This window comes from Carlito syrichta, unplaced genomic scaffold (assembly GCF_000164805.1).
Source record: "Carlito syrichta isolate Samal-C Ts95f unplaced genomic scaffold, Tarsius_syrichta-2.0.1 Scaffold279737, whole genome shotgun sequence".
Lineage (NCBI taxonomy): Eukaryota > Metazoa > Chordata > Mammalia > Primates > Tarsiidae > Carlito > Carlito syrichta.
Window position 1 is genome coordinate 555,970 of NW_007223833.1, and position 22,646 is coordinate 578,615.

Below are 22,646 nucleotides of genomic sequence, written 5' to 3' on the forward strand. Positions count from 1 at the left end.
TCAGCCTTCCAAGTAGCTGGAACTACAGGCATGCGCTACCACGCCCGGCTAATTATTTTGATTTATTGTAGAGATGAAGTCTCACCAAGTTGCCCGGGCGGGTCTCGAACCCGCGGGCTCAGGCAATCCACTCACCTCAGCCTCCCAATGGCACAGGATTACAGGCTGAGCCACCGAGCCCGGCTGGCCACTTGAGTTTCTGATGGGCAGGTAGTGTACAAAGCATGGACAAAGGGATGACATGTTCTGGGAGGGATGGGGTGAGATTTTATCATGCTTCTCTGAGCAGCACGCAATTTCAGACTTATGAGCTGTTTAGTTCTGTAATTTTTTATTTATGTATTTTCAGACTGTAGTTAATAGCAGGTGACTATGGGTAACTGAGACTGAGGAAAGCAAACCATGAATAAGGAAGAACTACTATATTTTTATATGTAGTTATTTTCCCCCAAATAATAAAAGTATAAAAATTCATATTTTTATCTATCTTCATAAACTCAGTTTTTTTTTTAAATTTTGGCTAAAAGATTAACCAAAAACAGATCATTTCTCTCATATTCTGCTTGATTTGCCCCCAGGAAACAGGTAGTTTCCTGTTTTCCTTTCTTAAATTCAAGAGTGAATTTGAGGGGAAAATCATTATGTGGGTCAACTCCCAGTTCTGCTAAACGCCATGGTTGCAACCTTCAAGATAAATGCACAGCAAGTAGTATTCCTTTTTTTTTATTGTATTTTTAAAAGAATGTTCATTTTGTTGCCAAAAATAGTTGTATATATTTATGGGGTACAATGTGATGTTTTGTTGCATGCACACATTGTGGAGTGATCAAATCAGGCTAATTATCATATCCATAACCTCAAATACTTATCATTTCTTTGGGGTCAGAACATTTCACATCCTCTTTTAGCTACTTTGAAATGTACATTATTATTAACTATAGGCACCATGCCTTGCAATTGATCACAAGAACTTATTTCTCCTGAAACTTTGTACCCTTTGGTCAACCTCCTCCTCTTTCCTCATGTAATGGTTCTCTTATCCCCCTTAGCCTCTGGTAACCACCATTCTACTCTCTACTTCTGAGTTGGATATTTTTAGATTCCACATTGAGTTCCTGCGATATTTGTCTTTGTGTCTGACTTATTCACTTAGCATCATCATCATGTTTACTAGGTTCATCCATTTGTTACCAGAAAATAAAAAAGAAAAGAAAAGAAAACCAAAATAGCAAAACAACAACAAAAAACCCAAATCAGTAAGTACTGTTTCCTAATTGTGTTGCAAAGAGCATAGTTTTGCAAGATATAAACAGATGTGTCATACACCAAATAAGAGTTCCTTGATTAAATAAAACCATGTCTTGAGAAAGAACTCTTCAACAGCTTAAAGTGATAGCCAATTATATTTTGAATTTCCTATTATCTTTACTATAGCTTTGACTAACAGCACTTTGGATGAAAATGCTACTAAATCCTCAAAATAACTCTGTAAGACAGATATCACTATTATTTCTATTTTGTAAGTAAACTGAATCTTATGCTAAGTATCTATCCAAGATTGTCCCACTATTAAAGGGGCCTGCTGAGAAATAGTTATAAGCTAGTATGCTTTTAAAGTTCTATATTTGAGGCACATTTAAGTAGAATTTAATCTCATTACAGTATCTCATTGTATATAAAGATATAGGTAAATTTTTCCAAATTTATTTGAACTTGAGCCTGATTTACTGTCTAAAATAGACAGAAATGTCATAAAGTATTAGATAAATGACACCATGGAAGAATATCTGCCCATAATTGAAAGCATACACGTTTTTCCAAACCTGTGAATGAATTTAACAGTTCTCTGATAGGTGTGGAAACATAACTATGCTTTAAAATTATATAATATTTCCTTAAAGTAGTTTAGCTGTGGATATTTGTAATGATCATTTTAAAAATACATCACACAAATTCAATTTGCGACGTACAAATATTTGGATGTCTGTGTTTTGAACTCTGGCCTAAATTAACTCCTATCTTGATTTCTTACTCCAGATGGTATATATCACAGTAAGTAGCATAAACACAAAAGTAAACAGGAAAGAAGTCATATAACTAATGGAAAACTTCTCTAAAATTCATTTCTACAGGCATACAACTATTTTACCGTAAACTAATGGGGAATTTTATCATCTTATAATTTCTCTTGCTTTCAAAAGATAGGCTGCAAGGTGAAATATAGGCACAAAAATAGTACACTTTTTCTCATTTTTAAAGTGAGAGATTATTTTGAATTCTAAGATACTCCAATTTAATTTGTATAAAAAATTATCGTAGGGTAAATTTAAATGTCAGGGTTTTTTTCCCAACATAATATCTAGATTAGATAAAAAATTTCTATCTATTTTTTTGCATGAGGCGTGTGAAATTAAAAGAGGAATAGACAATGAATGTTTTAATTATACTGTGGTATTTTAGTTGTATAATAAATAGGAATTTTAATGAAGATCTTATAGACCAAAATGATCACCGATTGTGATAAACCTTTTAACTTTTCATTCCAAACATACAGTTATTCTAAAACTTGGAAACAACCAGAGGGATATTAACAGGATCCATTTTAGTAAGAATCTTTTCTGAAAAAGCACTAATCATTTCAGAAAACTCAATCTAAAATGCAGTTATTTTTTTCAACAATGTTGTCCTGCAAACAATACAGTTAAATGAATTTGTCACTGCATTTTTTTATGGAAATCAAAACTGACAGCATTTTTTTTTTTACTGAAATCAAAAGCTCATATACATTTTCCTATTGAATAAATGCAAAATGAATATAATGTAATTTTAATGAGAAATAAAATGTAAAGTTATTTCCAAAGATTATTAACTTAAAATAATTTTAGGTTAGAACATTTTAAATATCTCAACAAAAAATATTTAGTATACATAATACCATATTTGGGGATGATTGATATTTGATATTTCCTCATGTTATTTTATGAAAACTATCCATGATTTCTTTCAAAGGGCACTGAATGAAGAAACGAGTCAGACAAGGTGATATATAGCTATTATTCTCCAAACCCTAACACCCGCATTCAATCCATATTCTTAGTTTGCAGTTGTATCCTTAATTAAGGTTTTGTACCCTTGCTGACCTACAGTTTCATAAAGATCAAGGTGGCTGGTTCTTAGTTTTACTCTACTTTTCTATGATTGTTAACTAAAGTACATAAATCCTTCCATGAATCAAACTTCAAGGGAAGGCAATGAAATAATTTTTATCTTTATGAGGCCAAGGATTACATCTGTCCTGTTGACTACTAGATTCCCAAGAACCAGACATGTTGTAAGTATCCATAATACAGTGTGAGTTAAAGAATGAACACAGGAAAGAAGAAAGATGAGAATGCAGAATAATTTACAGAAAGTGAGAAAGATCATGAGGCACACTTTCTAATGTTGCAAAGTTCAGCTAATAAAAATGCAGAATGCCCAGTTTCATTGGAATTTCAGATAATTTGCAAATAATTATTCAGTGTATGTTCCAAATGTTGTGAGGATTGCATATGCATTATTTATATACATTTATACATATTATTTGAAATTCAAATCTAACTGGGAAATCTGAATTTTATCTGGCAACCCTACTGAACACTATCAAGGCTACATAAAATATTGCAAAACTACCAGGAAGTTGTTAAAATGTGGAGTGTAGAACACATGCTGTGCAAACCATCTAAGGAGCTGTGCCGGGTGATGTGATCACAGTAGTAACGTAAAACAGATGTAATAAGGTATACAGAAAGAAAACTTCCGTTTTTACATCAGCACGAGAATGACTAATATAACCAACGGCTATGGGAAAGAGCATGCAGCAAAAGGGAAAGGCTTAGAAGCAATGTCAAGAAACCCATGTCCCAATCCCAGCTCTGTTGAGAAATTTTGAGCAAAGATGATAGATTTATCTCCTTTTATCTTTCTTTTCAGTAAAGTAAAATAAATGAAGATTCTTTATACATCTCCAGGAGTATGTTGGTTTTTTAAAGCCCATCATCATTCTTCTATAAAACAAACATTTCTAAAGGAGACATATTTAATTTTTATGATAATGGCAATAAGCATAATCATATGCCACAAAACAAGAAAAAAATCATCTCACTGGATGTATGGCTAAATGTATTTTCATTTTGGATGGATTTTAAAGAAGACATTGCCCTAATCACAAATAGACATTTGATATAGTTGATATAAAGGGTTTGAATTAGAGCAGATATATCTAGAGTCTGAAGCCACAACCATAACACAAAATACGGTGAGTTTGTACTAATTTTGTTTAATCAACAGGGGCTCTTTTTGCTTCTTCAATTCCCCTCGAGGACAAGCAACAAACAGAAACAACACTGCAAAAACAGTAAATAAATCTAAAGCTATCTACTAATTTTCACAAATATTTTATAGGTAGGATGTTTAAATAAAGGGCAGGAGAAAGTTTTTTTGGCACTATCCCATTTTAGTTTCTACAGCATCCAGCAAATGTCCTTAAATATAAATGAATAACATTTTGACAGTTAAGAGAAAGATGATGGTGTGATGAATTCCAAAAATTTAAGATGACAGGACCATCATAAATAAAGATTATTATGTATTGATCAATCGCCAAAGCAAATTTAACTTTTAACCTATAACAGAAATGGAACTAAAGAATAAAGATAACTATTCTTGAGGATTTAACTAAGTGGCAAACCTTGCTGGTGGCCGTAAGAAAGTTATCTATCCTTTTTGAGAACTAGAAGGACAGACCCAATAGTCTGATGGATACAGCAGACTGGCTAACTCAACTCCATTCCAACCCCTGTGGTGCACACACTACTGCACCACACTAGGCAGTCAGACTAAGGGCTGTGTTTGACAGATTCCCTTGCAGCTCAAGCTCAGCTGAGACCTGGTCTCTGCCAAGAGAAACACCCACTTGAGATTTGAAATGGAAATGAGAGAGAGGCTACATTTTTGCTATTTCTACTGCCAAGCACAATTCCCAAGGAGTTTTGGGGATAATTCAGAAATGTTTTTGGAGTCATTTCTGAAAACAGCGTAAAGCTTGTTCTGCCAAGTCTTGAAATAATTGTATAAACAGCTAATTTCCCACTTTAGACCTTTTCAGTTAAACAAAGTAGAGGGTTTCTTATTTTCTGCGAGTGAATCATGACAGATACAAAGAGGATCTAAGGGTCCCCATCAACATTTCAATGAAAATTTTCTACACTGGCACGACTAAGCCATTTCCCATCCAATATAATTTTTTCTTCCCAAAAACCCTCCAGTAATTTGAAGCTCTACACACATTAAATGCATGTTGTTGTAATTAAGTACAAACGAACAAGCATTAATGGTAATTAAAAGGTTTTTCGCCAGAGAAGAAATAAAGATTTCCTGAATTAGCTTCCACTGATTATATTTTGTGTACTTACCTGCTACAGCTGTATCCAGTTCATCTTCATCAAAGGATTCCTGCGTGGTAAAGTCTCTCAAAGGAGATATTGGATAAGATGTATTGAGATTCAAGCCCAACATGAAGTTGTGCACCTTCCCGGCACGTCCTTCTCTGGTATTGAATAAAGCTGAATCACTCACCAAGGCCATTATCATACGATGAACCCAACTTGCTTGACTATCATTTTGATATTCCCTTTCAGCATCTTCATTTTCAGTGCCTAAGAAAAAAGAAAAAATCATCCAGACACCAAAATGCATTTTAAACACAGGATCTTCTTTGGTCAGTTAAATGTTAAAATTAACAATGAAGCTCTATGGCCTTTGATTTAACATATGTCTATTTGTATAAGTTAATGCAGCACATATGGCAGTTAATCACTTCTATTCTTAAATTGTTCTTAGTTTATCTTTTACCTACAGTCAGTGTAAAAGGTATATTCTTGACGGTGCTACTCGGTCTGTTCTTAGATTTCCAGGTAAACATCCTCTGTTCCCTTTCTTCCTTTCCTGGGAGCTTTATATACATGTATGCATGCATATTCGTGCACATGCATGCACATACACACACCCAGAAAATCTACAGTAGCTAATCTTATCCTATACATTTCTTAAGTTTACTGAAGAAAATGTATTGTTTAATAAAATCCAGGAATTACATAAACTGACGAAAGACAGTTAAAGGATTCATGTACATTCGCTACTCAATAAACACCCTTATGACCTATTGATCATTATGACCTGCCATCTCATGACTGCGTATAAAGTTTGGAGCTTAAAAACCCTGTTATTTAAACAAATGCCTAAAAATGTTTTAAAATTCAGCAATCACCCAAAAGAAGTAGTTTAAAGTGACTTTTTTCTGAAAACCTATTGCATTCATCACTATTACTGGAAACTATTGTGCAATCATTTATATCATTGACTCCAAAATCAGACTTCTTGGGTTTCAATCCTCTCTCCACAACTTGCTAGTTACTTTATCCTTCCCTTCCTTCATTTCCTTACCAGTAAACCTTCTTAAGATTGTTGTGAGGATTACCTGAGTGTGTGTATCTTATTTTCTGCAAGTGCATGCATGAGTTGTATTAAATTATTAATAAACACTAGTAGTAGAAATAACTGTAGTAGTATCATCATTATCACTATTATTTATCCATAATCAAAACCAAAGAACTACCTTATAATAGAGTGTAAGTCTATTTGCCTAAACCTCTCCTGTTCTGATTTCTAGGAACTCTGTATGTAAATATACTGTGTGTGTGTGTTTTGAGAAAGATGGAGAGGAGAATCTATATTCAAACTTCATAATTTCTAATAGTGTCAACTAAACACACATGAAACCATAATAAGTATTGACTTTTTATTTTCACAAAGATTTGCTTAACTGAGCTGACTAAATGAAAAAGTTTTTTTCAGAAAACAATCCAGATGACTATATATTTACTAAAACAAATACGCTATTTTTTTACTCCCATCCTTTTCTAATGCCAAATATGACAAAATCTTTCTCTAGAATAAATCAGACTTTAAAATGGATGATTTTATCTCCAGTTACACAGGATATTAATGAGATATTTAATTATTTCCACAAATGTAGGGCTTGCTTTTATTTTTCTTCTTATTATTTAGCAAACACCTACCTCTGTAACCTCAAATAATTTACCTTCTTTATGATACATCTGAAAATGGCATCACTTGTGAGACAAACACAGAAATCAAAGATGCATTATATTTATTACTTATTAATTTTAATACTAATAGTACAGTTCTATTTGTATCACCCTTTACAATTTAAAGTCTTTTGTCTAAATTTGCCAATTTGATAATTGCATCAATTCTGTGAGAGAAGGTAAATGGTTCCAAAATAGATTTGAAGAAACTAAAGCTGAAAATGGCTAAGACATTGCTCTAAATCATATGACTAAAAATGAAGGAGCCTCAAGAGAATATAAAAAGATAAGCCACAGATTGAGATAATTATTTGTAAAAGACATAATTGGGGAAAACAAGCCGTAACACAAAACATACAGCAAACTCTTATTAAAATTCTACAATAAAAAAATTCAATTAAAAAAATGGGCCAAAGGCTTGAGTGGACACTTCACCAAAGAAGATATACAGTTGGCAAATATGCATGTAAAAAGATGCTTCACATTATATGTCACTAGGGAAATGCAAATTAAAAGAATAAGGGGATACCATCGTGTGTTTATTAGAATGGCCTAAATCTAAAACACAGACAACAACAAATGTTAGCAAAAACATGTGAAGCAACAACAACTCTCATTCATTGCTGGTAGGAATGCAAAACGGTATAGCCACGTTGGAAGACAGTTTGGCAGTTTCTTACCAAACTAAACACAATCTTAACATATAAACCAGCAATTGGGCTCCATGGTATTTACCTAAATGAATCAAAAACATGTACACACGAAAACCTGAACACGGATGTTAATAATGGTTTTATTCATAATGTCCAAAATCGGAAAGCAACCAAGATGCTCTTCAGTAGGTGAATACATAAACTGTGATACATTTAGACAATGGAATATTATTCAGCACTAAAAGAAATGAGCTATGAAGCCATGAAAAGACATGGAGGAACTTTAAAGTCACACTGTTCAGTGAAAGAAGCCAATCTGAAAAGTCTACGTACTGTATGATTCTATTTACATGACATTCTGGAAAAAGTGAAACTATAGAGACAGTAAAGAGCTCAGTGGTTGCCAAGGATTAGGGGAGAGGGAAGGATGACTAAGCAGGAGATAGGATTTTTAGAGCAGTGAAACTATTCTCTGTGATACTATAATGGTGATTATATGTCATTACAAATTTGTCAAAACCCATAGAATATACAACACCAAGAATGAACCCTAATGTAAACTATGAACTTTGAATGATAACAATCTGTCAATTTAAGTTCATCAGTTGTAACAAACCTATCACTCATAGTGGGGAAGGTTGTTGGGGGGCACGAAAGACAATGGGAGACCTTCAGCTCAGTTTTGCTTTGAGCTCAAAACTGCTCTAAAATCTCTATTTAAAAGAAAAAAATGAATATTAAGAGCTAAAGAGAAAACTTCAAAAAAACTCCTGAATATCATATTCTAATCGAGCCTGGTACTAAAACCAAAGCAGGCATATTAAAAAGTCCTTGAACTTCTCAGGCTTAAGAGCCAGCTAGTACGGGTAAAGGTTTTCACATGAATCAAGCATCTATAGGAATGTACTTAATTGCCAAGCCTTTATTATATTGATCTGGTAGTCCCTCAACCCTACATAAATAATTCTAGAGATGTTAGGCAAATGACGTCTATCTCCTTTGCACTGGCTAACTTACTTCATTAAAAGGAAATTCAAAAGAAAAAGAATGTAAACAACTAAAAAATGTAAAATTAAAATTTTTAAAATGATGAAGCCAGAAGTAAGACTCATTTCTTTCCAGGGCAGGGTTCATTTGGGGTTCCTGCATAACGCCCCAGGCTGCTGTATTTGATTAAGTAAATCATGAGCTGCAGAAGGCAGCAGGACAGTGGTACAAATCAGGGCAAAAACCTTTGTTTGCCTGTTGGGAGCCAGCCTTGGAGGCCCGCCTGATTGACAAAGTCCAGGTGCGCTGAGGACCCCCGGCCGCAAAGCGAGTCCAGGCAGCTGAGGCCTTTCTGTCTTCCGTCTTTGCTGTTGATACAGCTGAAGAAATTCCGTGCAGTCGTGGAAGAAGAAGATGGCATGTTTATGCAAAGAATCACAGCTAACCTGGAGATGTCATGGTTCATTTTTCCATTTTCCCACTATGCCGCTTGGCCTTTTCTAACATATGCAAGGGTTAAGCTCTGAAGCACATCAAGAATGCTTTCTTTCACTTGGTTATAAGTTACTAGATATTGCTTAAGTAATAAATGGTACAAGTATACTCACTCCTTATTTGATTTAGAATTATGTAGCTTAGTGTTTAGACATAAGGCTTTTAGAAGTACAAGTTTATGGTAAGTTCATTATGAGCTCATTATAAGGTCTAACACTTATCTAGGAGTTATGTAGGTGATTTATAACACTGTCTTCACAGACTTAGGATAAAGATTAATCGTTAAGGTTTTTACTTAATTCAATAGTTAAAACTCTAAGTTAACATTTATAGAGTGGGTTTTCACTGAACTCATAATATACTAATCAGACACTTTCATGATAACTTAGCTAAAGACAGAAAGCAACCTTGGGGACCTGGGAAACATTACTAAAAGCTTCTTTTGAGTTTTCTTTAGAAACAAGCACTGCAGGATAAGAGAAAAGTAACAGAGACACCTGAACAAGAAAGGCGATTACAAGCTCTGAAGGTTATAAAGTCCCAGAAGGAAGACTACTGCTAAACTTTCTGGAGACAGTTCAAGGGCTGTAATTCAGGCCTTTGGACTAAAACTATCATCTTTGGCCTTATGAATAAGACTCATTGTCTGAATGTTTACAGGGTTCTTGGCTTGTTTATTGCTAAGACCACTAGATGGTGGTAACTTGTAGAGGATATGTACGTGAAGGATTTTTCTTTGTCTTGCCCCTTTACAAATGGTATAAAAGCTTTCCCTTAGCTAACATTAAATTGTCATCTGTTCAAGAAGCAGGTGTCCGGTATATGATTTTCGTCTTTCACCTATCCATCTCTCTTTCAGGAGATCTCATGACCATGCGGGGCGGGACCCCGCATTTGCCCAAAAAAGGCATGTTCTTCTTCTTCACATGTTCACAAGATACTACATACTAGCCCAGCAATGGTCCTGCACACCTACATTCCTCAAAGAAGACATTTTTTTCTCTAATATGCACAAACTCATTTAATGGGGAAGTAATAGCCCAATCCTGGAGACAGAATTTTAATTTTAGTGATAACTAAGCAAAGATAAATCAAACTATTCCATGCCTGGTGGAATTCATTAAGTTTTAGATAAAAAAACATTTAATGTCTTCAAAAATTTTTATGACTATATTCAAATTATAATAGGACTGGGTCACCCAGTTGTTATAAAATCTTCTCATTGTTTGTTTTTCTTCTTTCTTTCCTTCTTCCCTCCCTACCTCCCTCTCTCCTCCTCCTCCCCCTCTACTTCCTTCCTTCCTTCTCTCTCTCTCTCTCTCTCTCTCTCTCTCTCTCTCTTACTGCCTTGTCAAAATAAGAAAGGACTCACTTATACTACCAAATAATGTATGCAACAAGTTTTTGATCATTTTACTTCACTTCTTCACTGATCACTTTCCAAGAGTTGGGCGTTGGCCATGGAATAAGGTTCAGAAGTAGAGTAAGAATACCATTTTTCATATGTTGCTTAATAATACACTTTTTTTTTTTCTTTTTGAGTTGGAGTCTCACTCTGTCACCCAGACTGGATGGAGTGCAGTGGCCACTCCCGGCCACCGCCGCCTCAGCCTACTGGGATCCGGCGATCTTTCCACCTCAGCCTTCCAAGTAGCTGGAACTGCAGGCACGCGCTACCATGCGAGCTAATTCTTGGTTTATTGTAGAGATGAGGAGGTCTCACCAAGTTGCCCAGGCGGGTCACGAACCCGCGGGCTCAGGCAATCCACTCATCTCAGCCTACCAAAGTGTGGGATTACAGGCTGAGCCACCGAGCCTGACAATAATACAATTTTGAAAGGTAAAATTTTAGTCATTAAAGCCATCTAAAAATGTTCCCAAATCACAAGATCCATGCAGAGAAGCCCAAGGCCCTAAGCAGACTTAGAACAGAATTCAGTCATTTCTACTATCTTAGATTTGTGCATTTGCTCATCTGGTTATTTTCTTATGTATTTTAAGAAAAGAAGTTAGGGATACATATGTGCTGCCTAATACATTACACATGAATCACAATCAATCTCTCTCTTTCTCTCTCAATAAAATGCTACTATCCTATGACTCCAGTGTCTTAAGAGGAGACTATGTTTATATAGCATCTTAAGAGTGCCAAAGTGTTCATAACCTTTCCTCACTGGAGCTCTACCAGAGAAATTTCAGGTTTTCTTACCTTTGGGTTCCTGTGATTCATCATCACTATCCGAGCTATCATTACTCACAATATGCTTTGCTGTAATATTTTCTGTGAAAAGAAAACAAAACAACTGAAGCATCCCAAGTGTCAAAATTTACAATTAAAGCCATTATAAAGAAGTAATCTAAGCAAAACCACAGAATGAGGTCTACTAGCTCCATTAGTGAAAGTTTACATCCATTAAATAAAGCTAGATTTATTAAATTCATCAGTGCTTTCAGATTTCTCACTGGAAAACAAAATTCTCAGTACAAAATTTAGTTTAATCTTATTCATTCATGGTTTAAAGGGGGAAAATTTTATATGTTCAGAATTACGTTCGTCAAAATTCTGACAAAATAATTTGATTATAGCAAGCTGTTTGATATATCAAAAATATATATTTTTCTTTAATTAAATATTTTTAAGTGGTGTTTATGAAGATAAATAAAGGTTAAAATCAAAATCTACACAGGAAAAGCAGAAGTTTCCTCAAAAATGAATGAATGCTACTAACATAAATTATCTTTCAAATTTTCAGTAATACTGAAAATTGTCTGTTGAAATTTACCTATTGATGTCAAGATTCTGTACTTCCTACAGAACATATAAAGAAAGCACCATAAAAACTAAAATAGCAACCATCGGCGGTTAAAATAAGCACAGCAATAAAATATAGCACAATAACTAGTTGTCTTTTTTTCAAGTAAAATGCATCTAAACGTGTATGAAGCAACAAGAGTATGTGATGGAAGGGTTAATAAATGCTTGAGGCTGTAGAATGACACTTATCTTTGATTTTTTTTTTTACTGGCATGATTAAACATGAAATTCAACAAAATAAAATATTCACTTGTTAATACTGTTATCCATTTCATTTCATGGCATTATAGATAGTAATTTTATTGTATAGAGGAGGGGTATATTGAAAAATGATCCCACTTCAGATATTGTATACATTATGTATATTTCTGGCCCTACATATATTTGCTTTTCGTTCCTTAAACATTTTCTTTATTTCTTTTTGGAGAGCAGGATGGATAGGGAGTCACATTTCATCTCTGATTTAAGAAAATGGTTCACCAAAATGTTGTCTTCTTTATAAGGAAGCTTTCATAATATGAATAGCTAAATATTCTGAACTTATATATTTTCCATCTCTATAGTATAATGTACAACTCCATCTTTTCAAAAGCACAAATTCTTCACATTAAAAACTCCTTAGAGAGTTAATAATTTCCTTTAGAGTTACCAGATTATAGTCAAATCTACCTTAAAATCTTTCTTCAGAAGGAAGAAAACAAACAAAAAACAAAAAAACTCCTCCGAACACCCCTTTAAGAAGTTGATTTCAGTCAGCTAAAAGGTGAAAGAGTCACCAGAAGTCCTCAGAGTTCCCTCAGTCACCTCTCTGGTTTCATTTCTGGAAACCCTTACTTAATCTTAGATAACATGCTTCCTGCTGACTAGTGGATCACAAATACACAATATTCCCCCTCAGTCTGACACACAGAACAAGTAAATATGCTGCCAGACCACTGGCCTCAAAGGGAACTTCTCGACAAAGAGTCTTCTCAAAACTATTTAATATAAACCTCCTCCTTTTCCTTGGCCTTTGGCCACTGTCTCACCCACCTTCAGATGTGTTATTTCAGTCCTATTCTCTTCCTGCCTCAAGAGGAAAAAATAACAAACACTAGGTTATCTGGATTATTCAACAAAAAAGCACAGGAAGCAAGCTTTTAATATGTGATTCTCCTGTTCTTTTTCTTCTTCCTTTTTTTTCTAAAACCTTCACATAATTTAGAGAAGACTTTGTTATTTCCACAAAATTAGAGTGGAGAACGGGATATTCATCTGGGTTACAATGTTCACTAAAATCAATCAAGTAAGATCATTTCATCATTATACTCTTCACCTTGTCATTACCCTTAAGAAAATGTGCCCTTTAGTAAAGGTCTCAAGAGTGCCACGGACTTTAGTCTTGTCATTAACTGGATGATGATCAGAAGACAGGAGTAAGTACAAGCACAGAGTGCTTTTTTTGTTGTTTTATTTTTATTTTAAAATATTTGACTCCAGTGAAATTATAAGATCACTTTTCCATTACTAATTAAACTTCCAAAAATACAAATGAAACTTGAAGAAAATATTAAGGAGTAAATATCAAATAACTAAACCAATTCTTGAAGGAGGAGTGACAATACTACTTATAAGCCAATTTATAGTGTTCAAATTAATATCATAATTGTATCCTCTTTCACATATAAAGCTTAATTAAACCAATTGCCATTGCCTAGGATGGCCAAGGACAGCTTGTTTAAATATCATGCAATAAGCTTTTTATATGCAGGCATTCTTCAAGTGACTTGATTACTGAAAAGGCCATCAAAGTTACTGTGTCAATTTCTCTGTTCTCAAATAGATCTGTGATACTTCCTGGACAGAGAAGAGATAGTGGATAATTTAGCTGATGGTACGTGGGACCCATCTTCTTGGTACCTGTCGGTCTGGCTCAAAATTCAGATGTAGCATTCTAGTACTTCTTTACACTATCAGTTAAAACAGCCATAGCAGAAGTTAGTGTTGATAAAATACAGATAGTAAGGCTGAGAAGATACCGATTGTAAGATTTTCATTTGCTTTGAGTAAAATTTATTCATTGAAGAAAACATGTTGAATCTAATCTTTAAAAACTCTTACTGAATAAAAGGAGGACTTTCTTTTTCTTTTTTATTTTATATATATTTTATTTAATACTAAAATAATAAAACAAAAAGCATTTATTAACTTAGCAAAAGGACCACTCATTTTCTAGACTTGAAAGTGAGTATCTTAAGCATAATAGTATGTTTAGAAGCATGAGGAAAAGCAATAGAGATGCCCTATTAAAAATTGTTCTTAAGAATCACTTAAGTAAAAATAATACTTAAGGGGTAACTTGCATATAATTTTTAGGAAATATTTAGGTTGAATTAGCCAAATTATTGATAAGTTTAGAATGATTACAATCGCTATGAAGATTTAATGTTCTCTCTACATATATGTTAATAAGAGTTATCAATGGAGCATGATTTTTATCAATGTAAGCATAACTTTAGGGTACCTAATTCTTCCTCCATTGTGGAACCTTTATTTTGTGAACCAGAAACTCCCAAGACTCTGTTGAACAATATAGAAAAGGCACTGCCCCAGACACCTAAAATAAAGCAGAAACAGACAATAACTTCAAATGCACCAGGATTTGGAACAGTCAAACAAACTGGTAATACATTTGGATCACTTACCCATTAAGAAATGCAAAGGGTTTTCTTCATATTTTTTCACAACTGTCCCCATAAAAAATTTGCTTCCAAATAAGTCAGGAGCCATAAATGTACCATATTTGGCCATACCAATTTCATATGGACTAAATTCAACCCAATCTGAAAGCATTTTAAAAACAAGGCAATCCATTAATAGGAAAATGATATGGAGAGGTACAGAGTTGATGATCACTTTAATAATGTGCTATTTCCATTCATTTAATTAAACTATTAAAATAAAAACATTTACCAAATGCCTATTACACATATGGCATTGTATAGAGGTTGGGAAAAATGCTTAGAGATAAATAAGATGAGACAGTACAACAAATATCTTCTATTTTGCACAAATTGAATATACTTTTCCATTTAAAAATGTAAACATTTTTCATAAAAGTCCATTGTTATTCTAAAGAATAGAAAACTAAAAACTGATAACTCAGATATAAACTCCCAGTAGATAGAATTAAACTCGTTTTTTAACAATGCAAGCACTCTATGAAAATGGAATAAAATGTGTTTCAACATTTTTCTTTTCTTCATTTTCACTTAATTTTGCTTATTAACCATTTATTCTAACTCACAACATTACAATCCAAAATTTGTGTACAGGATATCTTAGAAATACATGACAATACTGTTAATAAGATATGTTTTCTAAGAGCAGATGCTCTGGAGTCAGACTGCTGGGATCAAATCTCACTCTGCTGCTTACTGACTTGGGTAAGTTATCCTTTGTGTCTTAGGTACCTAATCTATAAAATGTTAATAAAATCAGGAGGTAGCTTATAGGGTTGTTTTGAGGATCCAAAACATAAGTCAAGAAATGTAAGGAGCTTAGAAATGGGCATGGCATATTTTAATTGCTCAATATATAGTAGCCACTTTATAGTTCATGTATTCCCATGGCTATACTATTAGCTAACAATTATCTTGTTAAACCTTAATGTATTTAATGAGAATTCCTGGCTTCTGATTCCCATCCCTCATATTTGTAACTCTTTCAGTCTTTCTTTCGTTGGCAAATGGTACTACCATTCATGCCATTATTCAGACTTTAGGATTACCCTTGATGACTTTTTCCCTCACAGCTCACATTCCAAAAATCACGTGCTATAGGCTTCATCGTCAAGTATGTTTAGAACCTGTTCAGTTATCCATTTGTCCACCATCACCAGACTAACACAAACCACCATACTCTCTCCCCTGGATCTTCAAAATAGTCTCCTAAGATGCCTCTACACGGCTTCCCTACTATCTTTTGATATCCCATAGCCCGAATGAATTTTTAAATATATAAATCACAGCAGAAATCTTCCCTTATCATCAAAAATAAAAACATGGCCTATAAGGCTCCTTGATGGCCTAGATCTCACTCCTGCTAGATGTGGTCATATCTCCTAACCAATCGTCTATCACATTTTGTCTTGCCTATTCCACTTCAGCCACACTGGTCTTCTTACTGCTTCTCAGAGAGGTCAAGCTCATTTCCACCTCAGGGTCCTACACTTGCTCCTACTTAACCTTTAGTTCAAGGTCTTTGCTTATAATCTTCTATAAAAATCTCAACATCACCCAGCCATACCTACCCCGTAACCCTCTGTCTCACTTTATTTGCCTTTAGTTTTTCCCTTTCTGATATGTCTGTGATGCTTATCCAAAATCCAAATAATTCCAAAATCCACAGGCCTTTTTGTTACTCATAGGGTAATAAAACCTGATCAGAACTCATTTAGACAGAAATCAGTCTTGAAATAATAGTGGGGGTGTATGCTTGCTTAAAATTTACCCCATTTAATGTGAATATCAGTACATCCTATTGGAGAAATATCACTCTGTTCAATTATGAACCCCCACTAGGGTATTATATAATATACAGTATGAGAACTTTAATATCTTTAAAATCTAAAATATTCTGAATTCTAAAACATCTGTCACCAAAGGAATGGAAAAGAAACTGCATCTAATTTATTGTTTGCCCTAAGGTAGATCAGAACATTCCACTTTCGTGGAGGAAGTTATGATACCATAACTTTGATGAGATAGCATTGTAATTGGTTATAAACCAAAGACAAATGGCACATATACTCTTCATCAGAATGTGGTGTGTTTTATAATGATTTATGGGGAGTTAGTGAGATATGACTAGCAATGAATCAGAGGCTGCTAGGAAAATTCCTGTTTCTGTACAAGTGATTTCCTATCTCTGAATTTCATACCCATGTCTCGCGGACTGAAGTGTAACAACTTTCTGGTTCCCATTCTTCTAGTAATGTCTTGTGCCTTAACACTGACCTGTGCGCTTGGCAACTATAGACATTCTTAAGAGCTAAGATTTGCCTCTACGCCTCACTGAAGAAATCGTCATGGTAATATTTGGCTGCTACTCTCCTGCTGATGATGCTTATATTTAGTCTTGAACCTTTCTCTTGAACCTCCATCTACTTCTGACTTCCTATGGAGCACTTACTGTCAGGTATTTTGTCCCCTCCCACTATACATGCCTAGATAAAACCTCAGGACCTTTCTTGTCAGGCCAGCTTACCTATTTTGGTAAATACACTATCATTCCATCAAATCCATCATTACATTCGACCAATTAATTTTAGGCCTTTCATTTCCACCTACTCTTTTCTTTCATTCTCAGTATCTCCCTAGTTTTGGGACCTTATCACAAAAGTCCAGCAATATCTCTGCTTCCAGTTTCTTTCCTTTCTGATCTACCTATATGATTCACCAAAATACTTTTTTTTCCAAAAACACTACCTAAACAATTTTATTTCCTTGTCCAAAGGCATTACATATTTCCCATTATTATCAAAATTAAATAGAATTAAATGTGTCTGTCTGAAATTTAAATATTTCCACAACTTGGCATGAAAAATTTTCTCCAATATACCACCCGTTCTTCACCAATGTGTGTAAAAGTCATGGGTCAGTTTCTCTTAGTGATGCCCACAACATACTTATAGCTTCCCTTCTGAGCATTTTCTCACAGTGTTTCCCCACAAAGATGTCTTTTCAGCTTCACTTGATAGATCCTTCCAAGTTCAACTTGAATCTGAGTTTCATCACTACCATAAACATTTTCCTATTACTGCACTAAATCATTTTGATTGCTCACCCTTGCCCCAGGTTTTCAAACTTCAGCAGATAATATTCTAGGTGTATGATATTAATTTCCCCATGTTTTATTTTTGCTTCTTTCGATGGGTCTATAGCTTTCTTGAGAATCAAAAGTCCTATACATATGTTTATAGTTTCTATCAAAGAGTTTAGTATGATGCTGAGTTCGTAACACTAATTCATGCTCAGTAAATGCAATTTATTCAACATTCTTTAAATGGGGATTTTTCAGTGAAAGTTTTAAATCCTCTCATCAATGCAGTGAAGAGGAGGAGTCAAAAATATTTAATAGTTTAAACATGAATGCTTATTTGTTGAAACATTTCAAGGAATTCCATAAGAAACAGTATTTTAAATTATTCCAAGAGGGGAAAAAAAATTCTCTGGTATTTGTGAAGTAATGTTGTAGATAAAACTTCTTTCCATAAACTAATGTGATTAACTTGACTTTTTAAAATATAATTTAGAAAATATTTCAACTATTTTTTAAGCCTAAATAGCCATAGAAAAGTTGCTTTTGAGAAGTGAGTCATTAAAACTGGGTTTTGGCTGGGCTCGGTGGCTCAGCCTGTAATCCCAGCGTTTTGGGAAGCCGAGGTGAGTGGATTGCCTGAGCCCGTGGGTTCAAGACCCACCTGGGCAACTTGGCGAGACCTCGTCTCTACAATAATCCAAAAATTAGTCAAGCGTGGTAGTGCACGCCTGTTGTTCCAACTACTTGGAAGCCTGAGGCGGAAGGATTGCCAGAGCCCAGCAGGTTGAGGCTGTGGTGGCCGGGAGCATGCCACTGCACTCCAGTCTGGGTGACAGAGTGAGACTCCAACTCAAAAAAAAAAAATGAACTTTTTATTTTATTTATGATTTACTTTTTATTTAACTAATTTAAATAAGGATATATTAATAACTAGTTTCATGGAATATTCTCTACAACCATAAAATCATCTAGCTTAATATTTTCTTATATTTTCAAATATTCTTACATTATAGAAAATACATTAAAATAATTAACTGAAATTGCCTATGACCCCCTTTAAGGAAAACCACTAGAAACAACAGTTCAAACATTCCAGAAAATGTTCTGAGAAAGGAAATGACGTACCTGCAAACATCAGCTCTGAAACGTCAGGTTTGACATGGAGGCAGGTGAAAAGAGGTAAAGGGCATTGGGCGGTATTGACTTTTTCCTTCAAACTACTCAAGGTAGTGCTCATTCTCTGTCCACAGAAGAAATAAAGAAATTACTTAAAACTATAGAGAAAAACCTATTGAAAATAATACTTCCAATCAAAAGACTTAAAATTTTTATAATCAAAGTCTAATAATTACTTCTAGAAATCTGAGTCCTAACTTTCACAGTAAAAAGAAAGCTCCATGGAAGCAATTATCTTCATTCTAAAAACACTCATTGCTCCAGGAACTATGTCTATATTTGAGTTGGAAAATGATTCAGAAAGTATAAAGCCTGGAAAAAACATTAGTCCTCGGGATTTCTTGTCACAGGCTTTCTTATATCTCCTCCACTTTATCTTTGATGAAACATCACACTGCAGTTATGTGTCCATTGGCATCGTTCCATGGAATCCACTTTATTTTCACTCTTTGAGGGGAGAGGAAGGGAGGACTATCATAGTTTTACTGTAACAGAGAAATCAGGCTGCAATAAGTCAATATGATTAGAGCAGACGGTGTTTATCTTTCCAAAGGGTAAAGGCTGAGCCCACCTGGCAGCACGCAAAGCCCTGGCATTATCCTGTACCACCTGACTCATGATGCGAGAAAAGTGATGACTGCATAACCATACTCAGTGAAAAGAGGAGGTTCAACTGGACAAAGGCAATATCCCAAGACAATTACCTAGTCATTGAAGAGGATGTTGGGATCAAGCGCAGCTACCTACAGTTCTACTTTTCTTTGCTGAGAAAGGCAAGGAAATGGCAAAAGCAGAAAATTGTGTTCTTCCTTCTTAAATAAATCCTGAGAGGATGCAGTTGATGATCAATCAAGCAATAGAATGGGATGAAAATCTAGGTTAGTTAAAAATCTTTGTGCCTAAAGAAAAGAACAGCAATGACAAGGGAAAAGAAGAGCCTTCTCTTTTCCTTAAATAAGACAGGAGACAGTTTCTTTTATTTTCCTTGCTGTAGTGGCAGCGGACTCAATGGCATTCATAAAACACCATTTCTGTCTGTTAATAAGGTAGCTCCCTCATGGGAGGACAAACATGAGGCTGACTGCTAATAATAGAAAATGGAGTCTTCTCTCAAAGGCTCTGATACATGCTACTTCTCATGAGGAATCCCTGACACCATAAGACGTTCTGGTTAAAGCTGATGAAATATCGCAATGGCATAATTAACAGGTTTTTTGAGGCTGTGACTTTCTTGTATATGTAAACTCTTTCAGAAAAGTTGGAGATAAAAGGATGGGGAAGTTTGGTTTAGATTCACCAAGTCCCAGACACCAGTTGTACATGCCTTTGCCCTATGTCTTGACATGTTCTTTTCTGAGAAATACATTCGGTTGTTGAATGTTATGTACTGTGGTTGAAATAAATCATCCATGCACCACAATCCACCCTTCCCCATCTTCTGAGTGAAGCTCACAACAGCAGCAACTGAAGACACAAAGGTTACCTCTGCTCCCTCATACCAGGGACAATACTTGGTGACCTGGTGAATGGCATGAGCAAGGTAGCCCACATTGCCAGAAGTAACCCCTGCCACAGAGATGCGTCCATCCTTTGTCATGTAGAGAACTCCTTGGTTAGCCACCCCAACTCCTCAGACTTTAGTCTTTTGAGACAAAACATTGATGTGTTGCCCATTGTGGGAGGAACCCTCCTTCTAGAGGTTGGAGACCAGTTGAGTTTGCATGCTAATGATTCGGTACACCATGCCTTTCAAGTCTGGAGTGTTCAGAATGGCAGAGGCAATCCGGCCCCATTGAGAAGAGGACTGGATACATGGGACAGATCAAGATCTGCAGCTCCACACACTTTTGGCTTCAACTGCATCTTTGCAGATCACAGTGAAGGCTCCCATGTTCTTGGCATAGGATTGGCAGAGACAAACATCAATGCCCCATTTAAAGAAGTGGCACACACCTCAGACATCCTTGCTACCCTCACTACTGGTAAAGTCTTGGTAGGTCATGTTAAAGAACCCAAAGAGATCCTATTTCTTCACCACTGTTGCTATTTCCTTCCACTGCTCTGGATGAGGGTCCACTCCCAAGGGATTATGGGTACAGGCATGCAGGAGATGGACACTTTTATCTGGACATTTTGGAAATGTCCTCCATGGTGCCTGTGAATCAATAACCTTGTAGTTGTATGCCAGCATCCCTGAAGATGGGTGTGTGATTTTCCCAGGATGTTTTGGGCAGAAAGACATCTTGGCTAGACTTAAAATCTTTGCAGAAAACAGGCTCCAATCCTTAACACTCCAGTTTCAGAAATGGTCTGCACAGTGGTAAAACAGTCATTTTACAACACTTCATTGTTCTTCCTCAGGGCTAGTTCAGCAGAATTCAGTCAGTCCTCCAATGGCAGGGATTACTTGTCCATTTTTTGTGACAATCTGGGTGCCTGCCTTGCAGATATTAGAAAGTACATTAGGTTTTCCATTATCATCCCAGTAGATACCAACTCCCAGATGTATCATTTTACCATTGGTGTCCCTCTCGTAGGCTTCTGTGACTCCCAGGACAGGATCTGGGATCCCATCTCCACATGGACCCACAGGGAGCTGGCTCTAGCAGAGCTGCAGTGCCAAGGCCTGGGTGGAAGGTGGCTGTAATCCCAGAGAAGATGCAGCAAAATTGCATTAGGGCCATGGTGGACAGTAGGAGGGCAGCAGTAGATGCGGGATGGAGCAGAGGGCAGCCCTCTTTTCTGATTCTTTTTAGGCAACCTCCATTGTACCACCACCTTTAAAATATCACTTGAATTCACTTCATCGGGAAAGATTGCCATTTTTGTGAGGAATGAGCAGTTAAAAATTAAAACGTGAATTTTCCAAAGAAAAGGAATACAAAAGCACTTCCCCACACATTACAACTGATATATGGTCTGAATAAATTAGTATGCATTAGTTTGAAACATAGAAGAGTTACTATGTCTGGCAGAAGGAATTGTTCACTTAGGCATAGTTGGAAGAATAAGTTGAGTCAAGTGACTTTTACAAAATGTGTCATATTTCCTTTATTTGAAACATTATGATATGCATTGTCTACTTGTATTAAAAGAATTATATATTGAACCATAGCTTACATTATGAATTAGTGTTTCTCCTATTAACATCCCAAAGATATCAGTAAAAGTAACAGGTTGCCCAGAGCTTTTCTTCTTCCATAAAGATTCAACATATCTTTTAACTTTCTGTGGTGTGAGAAGTAAAAGGGGGTTATGGCTAACATTTTTCATTAGTTCTTCATTAATCTCTGCTGGCCCTTTCTCTGGAAAATCAGGGTGAGAATACAAGGTTGACATGTACCTGTACAGAAAACAAAACAGCAATAAAGATCACATTACATAGTAATCTCCAAAAAGAGCAGCCAATCTCTGTCATAAGATAAAGAATGGTGGATATATTTGGTTAACTTCATTACCTGATTGACGATATGAACCCATTTGAGTTCAATCAAAAAGGAGCTGGTCTACAATAAAAGAAAAGTGAAGAGGAGGTCTGATAGGAAAAACTGAATTTCATGCCCAGTCCAG

General features: G+C 35.4%; 1 protein-coding gene and 1 pseudogene across 1 annotated transcript in view; both read right to left on the reverse strand.

Annotated features, from left to right (window-relative positions):
* PLA2G4A (phospholipase A2 group IVA) overlaps nt 1–22,646 on the reverse strand; it is a 123,869-nt gene that overhangs the window by 22,587 nt on the left and 78,636 nt on the right. The window contains exons 8-13 of the mRNA XM_008052537.1: nt 22,197–22,419; nt 19,026–19,140; nt 14,783–14,920; nt 14,602–14,694; nt 11,493–11,564; nt 5,454–5,696 (exon numbers count right to left, since the gene is read on the reverse strand). Of these exons, the coding sequence (XP_008050728.1) occupies nt 5,454–5,696; nt 11,493–11,564; nt 14,602–14,694; nt 14,783–14,920; nt 19,026–19,140; nt 22,197–22,419 (884 nt within the window). The remainder of the gene's footprint in view (nt 1–5,453; nt 5,697–11,492; nt 11,565–14,601; nt 14,695–14,782; nt 14,921–19,025; nt 19,141–22,196; nt 22,420–22,646) is intronic.
* On the reverse strand, nt 20,326–21,760 carry LOC103254438 (annotated as a pseudogene).